Genomic DNA, 7946 nt, shown 5'->3' with positions numbered 1-7946 from the left:
TTCTGGAGGCTATTCTTATGCATTATACAGATATCCCTTTTTAGTTTTTAGTGTATTGGAATAGCTAGAAGGAAATACATGAAACTGTTGAATTGTATTCCAGTAGCCTTGATTCTTGAAGATGACTGCATAATTACACAGCTTTTACAGTGTGACTGTGTGATTGTGAAAACCTTGTGGCTGATAGCCCCTTTATCCACGGTATAGGCAGATGAATAAAAATACAAGAACAAAAAAAAAAAAAGAAAGAATTGGGGGGGAATAAGGGGTAAAAAAATTGGTAAAGTTAAATAGTAGTGGTCAATGAAAAGGAGTGCTAAGGGGTATGGGATGTATGAGTTTTTTCTTTTTCTTTCTTTTTTTTTGGAGTGATGCAAATGTTCTAAAAATGATCACGGTGATGGATACACAACTATGTGATGATTTGTGAAACACTGATTGCATGCTTCAGATGGACTGTATGGTGCGTGAAGATTTCGCAATAAAAATTTTTTTAAAAACAGGTCATGAGGACTTTTCCGAGTCTAAGAACCCAAAATTCTATGATTGACAATTCCAAACCTCTGTCAGAAAATGTACAATCCATGACAAGACCAGAATATACTGAGAAAATAATTTATTCAATTGTAAATAAGGAATTTTATTTTTAGAAACATCTGAGAATAACTGTTAATAAGATCTTGAATTTATCCATTTGGGATTTAAATTTAAATTTAAAAAAATCAAGAAAGTCCCTCAAAAGTAAACATCAGCCCTCTTCTCTAAACATTCAGGACAGATCATTTCTTTGGTGCAGGGTTTAAACCATTAACTCTCCCTTCTCCAGAATGGATCAAAGATAACTTGGGTTATACAGAAATAAGATTCTGACTGAAATGTAGCCTTTTTTCTTTCTTTAAAGTCAATTACTTTCCCAAGATTTCTGTTTGTTTCATTTTGTTGGATTGTGAGGTTTTAGGACAAGAATTTTTAGAAGAGGAGGCAGCAATGAAACAGTAGGAAAGACGGAAGTTTCATTTTATCAAAGAAGCCCATTGTGCTATACATCAAGCCAATGCAGTGGCCTTTTGAAATAAACAGCTTGAAAATGGAAACAAATGACCTAAGCTGGAAGACAAGCAAAATATAAACATGTGGATTTGTAAATGTTGCCGCTTAACTTCCTTTAACCCTAAATTGCTTAACTTTAAAGAATACCTAGGATTTCACAGCTTCTCTTAGAGAAAGGAATTGAATGTTAAGCTGTTCACTCATGAATGGCCTGGGTGTATCATAGCCATCTCAAGGTTTTGTTGTAAAATCAATGAACCTTTACACTTGGGATAGGGTGGGGGTGAGGGCGGACTGAGAGATTATTTGATGGGAGGGCTTTTCCTCTAATCCCCCAAATTGGGGCTTGATGGTGTGAGGGGCCCTAAGGATTCGAGCCAGCCTCCAGTCTGATTGTCACCTAGAGAAACTCAGACCCTCGAAGGTCTCTTCAACTCATTGCAGGCCTCTCCCTGCAGACACCACGCACTTCTTGCCAAGGACTTGAAGACTCTACAGGTTGCAGCTCGGCAGCCTGAATGTGACTTGGGCAGAACAAGAAGCATCTTCCATTCAAATCCCTGCTACGCTGATGGTTGTGGAGTTGAGCACACTGAAGATCACCCACGCTGCCTCCCTTTCATCACCTGGGGCCACGATCTATTTAGATGCCAACCCCATGCCCTGTACCCTTTCAAGGCGGGACTGTCCCGCACTGATGAGCCCTCTTTCCACTCTTTCTTTGCCATTTAATGGAATGCTCATTTCCAGGTTTTGTTGTCACTGCACCCTGAGCTCCCACTGACTCATTCAGATCCCCCATCACTCAGAGCATTCACCATCATATACACTGGGAATCTGTACCAATCTCTGGCACAGAAGCCAAGCAACATCCTGGTGACAAAGGGACATGAGCCACAAATGGCCCGAACCAATCTGCTGTGGGAAGTTTTTGAGTATTGCCAAGTCAGATGGTGTCCTTAAGAGCTTTCCTGCTATAAAACACTTCTATGTGGTTTTAACTCACCGTGGAAAAGAAGACATTGAAATCAAGGGGACATTCCATCCCCCAACTGTGTCTTGTTGCCAAACACTTTCCTTAGAACTCTTTTCTCCAGTACATTGTCTGGCATAGATAGAGTGTTTCTGGCTTTTTTTTCTTTTTTTCTTCGCTTGTGACAAATTTGTTTTGGTTGAGCTGATAGAATTTACCCCAAACTCAGAATAGATAAGAAATTATTGAGAATTTACATGATTCCCACAGATTCATTCTCACATATTACAAGGTTCAAAGTTACAAGGAGGAATAGACGTGTCTGCTGTCTTGTTGGTGTTTTGTTAGTATTTTTAAAGTGAAAATTGTGTTACGTTTCTGAGGAAGTCGCCAGAATAATACTCTAGTAAATTCAGAAACCTACTGGGGCACAATTTGAAATCAAATATTATTTCTAACCAAATTATACTCTTTTGTCTGCCAAAATACCTTGACAATTTTAATATCTGAAGGCAGACCTATATGATAATCCCAGCAGTATTCCGGTGATAAGATTTTCGTGGGTTTGTTGAGAAGGAAATACTTGTTTAGGTGGCTTTCATCATGCCACTGTGCTTCTATGTCATTTTCCTTGTCCTGGAGGATCCCCTTGTAGCATTCCTGGGTGATGTTCAGAACCTGAATGGGTGTTCCTCCAAAAATGGCTGCATGGTAATAAAAATCCCCCTGGCCAAATGGAATGAAAGCTGCGGACTCCCTCCGCCTCTCATAGGTAAAGTCGTCAGGATGTGCCTTGTACCACCAGGCCTGCAGCTGCGCCACTGACTGGCCCAGGGTCTCTACCCCAAAGTTGTCTTGGAAGACCTGGTCCACATCCATGCAGAAGAGGAAGTCAACTTCTTGCTGGATGTGGCCCACAATGTGCTCGCCAATGGTCTTCATGCGCATCATGCTGATGTCCTGCCACCTCTTCTCAGGCGTGATCTCAAACACTTTGAATGAGCGGAGAGGACCTAGCTCTATCAAAGGCATCCTGGAGATATCATCCACCATGATGTAAAATATGACTTTGTGGCCAACCATGAAATACCTATTAGCAGATATTATGAACTCCTCCAAGTAATGCTCAATGTATCTGAAACAAAGGAGAAAAGGATAAATTTAACCTCCTGGATTCCAGCAGGAGACCACATGCCATCATAATTTATTGTCTACATTTTACAGTTAGGAGGCAAATGACTTTTCTCTAACCCAGATGTTTATTTTTTCATGTGCAGGGATAACCCTCCTGGCCACTCTCTACCATTCACTCACTCAGATCTTGGGCGGTTGGAGTGACTTAGCTGACTGCCAATTTCAGAAGAGAAACTGAGCGTGCACAACCCTGCCCCTGCCTCTCCTCTCACTCTTGGAAGCCGACTGGTCTAAAAGAGCATGTGTGTCCGACTGTTCTGGGTCTTGCAGTAAGCTTAGTAGTGTAAATCCTATCCCTATATCTGGAGGCCTGCAGTTTTCCAGTGCTGCAAGTGAGGAGGCATTCCTAGGTCTTTCTTATTCTGTGATTCAGTATTAGGAGGCTCAGGGTCTGCAGATATAAACCACATTCTCAAATACCAACTTTATCAGAAATTACGGTGATATTTACTACCATGTGCCTTACCCCTTTGTCTTACTCATCAATTGTTTAAGACTTTAGGCAGGGAAAAGGGGTGCTCATTCTTGAGTCCCCTTTAGAGACTATATTCAGCCTATACCCAGGGTTGCTACTGTCCTACCAGATGCAGTGAGGACGTGAACCTGCGGTCCTTTAGGGATGCATTAAGCCCAGCCATCAGCACTTGCTTATCTTCTTTTGGGATCTACAGAATGGATTTTGGGACCTGGAGCTCTCTCCATATTACATATTTCACACTGTGAGTCTCCCACTGGTCACCTGAAATCCACTATCCAGACACTACCATAATAAGATCCATCCAAATATCAGAGCAAACAACCTTAGATTCGATCTTTTTTCACCATTTATCCATTCATTCAACAAACATTATGTCCTCTATAATTCAAAGCTACATACTATCTTATGAGTGCATGCTGAGGAAATCATAGGGAGGAATAAGAAGGAAGAATCAGGTGGCTTAATACAACTTGTCCACAACCAAAATTCATACTCAGTGAATGCTGCCTGAATTTAATTTGCTAATTAGACTTCTGATCACTCATGATGCTTTGTGAGTAATAATAATGCCTGGCACTTCTTTTCACTATTGCTGCTTGAATCATCATTTTAACAAACTAAAAAAAAAAAGTGTGATTGCATAAAGTTGGATGTATTGATTTTTTAAATGGAGAGAATATAGCTGAACAATGTAAAAAGTAAACTTGAAGAAAATAATGAGAAACAAAAAAAGAAAAAAAATGACAATAAAAGTAAACGACATTTGACATAGCTCTGCAGTTTGTGACAGGAAATTCTTCAATACTCTATAACTTCAAGGAAAATCTATTGTGTCTTAAAGCCTGGGAAACAACAATGGGGGAAAAGTCATTGTAAAATTTAGCATTGTTTAGAGATTAAAGCACTACACTTGGCTCCATGCACGCATTATTATTTGCAAACAAACCAAAAATCACACTTCCTAAAAGTCTACAGCCACTATTTGTGATTTATCACTGATGAGCCCAAATATTACTTTCTTTTGTTTGAGAGCCCCCTTCCATATTACATAGCACAGAGTTTATACCAGGATATGCAATTTACAGTTTAGTTCTGCAGAGTTGCACTTGGATGGTTGATACTATTGTGGGACAGCAGGCAACATTCTGTTCATTTTGGAAATACCAGTCCAAATCAATCTGCATCATGGCCAGCCTGTCCCATCTTGTGCCAAAGGATTAGGTAAGCTGAACGTTGACTCCTGATTCATAATGTTACAGATTCTAAGAAAAATGTCAAAACTCCAGACACCTTTCTCTATTGGAGACAAGCTCCTGGGACTGATACATTCAGTGAAACTAGGGCTTAACCAAGTCCTGATTATATTGTTAATAACAGCAATGGCTCGTTGGCTCTGGGTTGAGGAAGGTTGTCTTTAGAGAGCTGTCAGATTTGGGGGGCTCTTCTCTTAGGCCCTCGCCCAGCAGTGCTCAAGGATCAATCCAGTCTTTTAATTTTCTTTGTGTAAAGCAAGGGAATCGTTTCCATGTATCCTTTTCAGAAGAAGCACAAATGGGAAGGCCCAGAGGGGGAAAAAGGAGGAAAACTGAACTTTTGTTGGTGCTTTGGAGGAAAAAAAATCAAATTAGAAATTCCTTGCAAGAGCAAAATGAGATATTTTTTTTTAATTATACATAGAAAATAGGACTTAAATGAATATGAATGCTGAATCATTAAATTGATATTTCTCTTAGTCTGAGCAGCTAGAAGTAAAAATCTAAAATTGTGAAACTGTAATCCCTGTCAAAGTGTGAAATATGTTCTACAACTAATTGTGGTGCTGTACTTGGAAATTTATAGCTTTTTTGTATATATGTTATTGTTCACAAAAAAAAAAAAGAAGGAAAAAAAGTCAATTGTGATGATAAGAAAGTGTTTAAGCCCTCTAGCCTCCTATATTCTGGAGCAGCTAGAAGGAAAGATATGAGAGGTTTGTATGGTAGCCCACAACAAACTTTGGGATCTATCTTGCAACCACCTTTTGAAGAGTGCTCTGAAAACTATTGCTTTTTTATTTCTTTGCTTTGTACATATGTTATACCATACAGTTAAAAAAAAAAGTTTAAAAAAATAATAATGCAACCGCTACCTTCAAGTAAAAAAAAAAAACGTAAACTTTTGGAAGAAATGCTCTAAACAAGGAAATGGAAGTTGAAACAGGAACTTATCCGACAGTTGGAACAGGGAGTCCTGACCAGCCAAATCTTCCCAGACCAAATCCTCTCGGGTGAAAGGGTGAAAGTGACTTGACAAACCCACGGAAGGAAAAGGTCACCGTGCTGGAACATGGGAAAACAAGCATGCTCAGCTCATGCTGTTCCTAGAATTTGCTGTAAGTCCCTCTGTCCTTGGTCCTGGCTCTTGAGAGCCTAGGAGAAATAAGGCTGCGTATGTGGGCGGTCCAGTAGCTGGCACTTTTGAATTTCCAAAGGAAATTGGCTGCAACCCAAGTTACTCGCTTTGGGGTGGAAATGGGATGACTTCCCTACTATTGGTTTCTTCTCAGCCTTTTGGGGCCTCAGCAGAAACGAGACAGAAATGGTCCCACCTAAACTTTCCTGCATTCGTATAATTATGGCAACTTACGACCAGCCTCTATGAGCCCATGGGTTCCCTCACAAACATTTTGACAACGGAAGAAGAAAAAGTAAAAGACGACTTTATTCGTGACACTTACTTTCCAACAGCAAAAACCGTCAACCCCACGGTGATTTTCTGTTTGGCATAATAGTTTTCTAAGATGGCTCTGTCGTAAGTGCCTTCCCACACCACTGGCGCCTTCCATTCGGTCACCGTCACAACTTCTGGGCGTTTGCTGGTAACAAAACATAGAGTCCTATGAGTCACAACAGCTTTGCTAAGGCAGAGCAAAGACTCTCCAAGGAAAAACTGGGATCAACTATTCCCCACAATGACTGTCTTTGAATCCGACCTGTAGCCAAACCCCACAAAGTTGGCAGGGAGCTGTGACATTACAGATGTAGCATCTTCTGAGTGAGGAGGAAGGCTTTGGACTGGCAGCCTCTGAGGGCAGTCTTAGGAGGCACTTAGTGACACCTTACTTCTCTATTTCATATCCTCTTCCTCCTTTCCCTGTCTTCCTCCCTCTAAATCCTTTTCCCTGTCTCCCCAGCTTCTTCCTGAGCTGCCAGGGGCATCTTCAGGCATTATTTACCCCCAGTGGGTGCCATCTGAGACTAAGGAACCCCTAATTCTTGTTGCAGAGGGAAGAGAGAGTGAAATTAGAGTGAAAGAGAAAAAGCTATTTTGTTTTGACTTTTGCTAGAAAGGGATTTCTGTTTATAGGCTAGAAAGGGCCCCTGGCATTAGCATTCATCTTGCAGGCAAGGAGACAGAGGCACCCATAGAGGAAGGAACGTGACAAAGGCTTAACAAGGCTTGGTCTGGAACACAGAGTGTGGGGGCAGACCCTCACTTCAGACCATCTTATCTCTTTTCTAGGAGCCTAAAAAGGGCGAGGGGGAAGCATGTTCTCCATAGCAGGAAGTTTGAGAGTTGGCAAAGAAGCCAACATAAACACAGGAAGCTATGTAAGAGCAACAAGCAAGCTGGAGCCCAACTGTAAAGGGTTAGGTGTGGTTTTTTTGTTTTGTGTGGTCGTGTGAGTTTTGTTTTCACAAAACTGCCATTACTCCATCAGCAAAGCAGGGTTTTTCCAAAGTGAGGCTGAATAAAACTGGGTCATCCTCCACCTTTTTCCAGTTCCAGCAATGGAAAAGGGAACCTCAGTGGACTCTCCCTCAAACTTCCTATCCCTTCTGTTGCCAAGACCTACGCTAACTCTTGCACTGACTCTGCCCTTCCACCCCAGCTCTGTGTCCTGCTTCTGGCCTGCTTCATTCTTCCCCAGCACGGCTGGCATCACCTCCCAGCTGGTCCAGAGTCACCTAGAGCTGGTGGGGGACATGACTTTCAGGGGCCTCTGCTGGCTCTGTCTTATCCTGTGTCTTGAACTCAGAGCAGCTCTGCCCTCGGCACCCCACAGGTGGCTACAGCATGACTGATAGAAGAATTCTAGTTTCCTTCAATCCTGAGAAATGAATTCTGATTCCATCTGGGCCAGGAACCTTCATATATACGTTCTCGTTTAGCCATTGCAACAGCCCTGATGTGTTAATTTCCATTATATAAGAAAAACCAAGGCTCAGAGAGACTCATTAACTTGTCCGAGGCCACACAGCTGCTTGCTGA

The 7946-nt window shown here is 41.6% G+C and overlaps 1 protein-coding gene across 6 annotated transcripts in view; it reads right to left on the bottom strand.

Annotated features, from left to right (window-relative positions):
* Nucleotides 1-601: 601 nt before the first annotated feature.
* GGTA1 (glycoprotein alpha-galactosyltransferase 1 (inactive)) overlaps nt 602-7946 on the bottom strand; it is a 71252-nt gene continuing 63907 nt past the window's right edge. For all 6 annotated transcript variants that reach the window (XM_077143207.1, XM_077143192.1, XM_077143210.1 and 3 more), the window contains 2 exons: nt 6412-6549; nt 602-3158 (listed from right to left, as the gene is read on the bottom strand). In XM_077143207.1, coding sequence (XP_076999322.1) covers nt 2465-3158; nt 6412-6549 — 832 coding nt within the window. In that variant the 3' untranslated portion in view covers nt 602-2464. The remainder of the gene's footprint in view (nt 3159-6411; nt 6550-7946) is intronic.

This window comes from Tamandua tetradactyla, chromosome 2 (assembly GCF_023851605.1).
Source record: "Tamandua tetradactyla isolate mTamTet1 chromosome 2, mTamTet1.pri, whole genome shotgun sequence".
NCBI classification, from domain to species: Eukaryota; Metazoa; Chordata; class Mammalia; order Pilosa; family Myrmecophagidae; genus Tamandua; species Tamandua tetradactyla.
The sequence above is the reverse complement of the archived record's forward strand: the minus strand, read 5'-3'. Positions and strand labels throughout refer to the sequence as shown.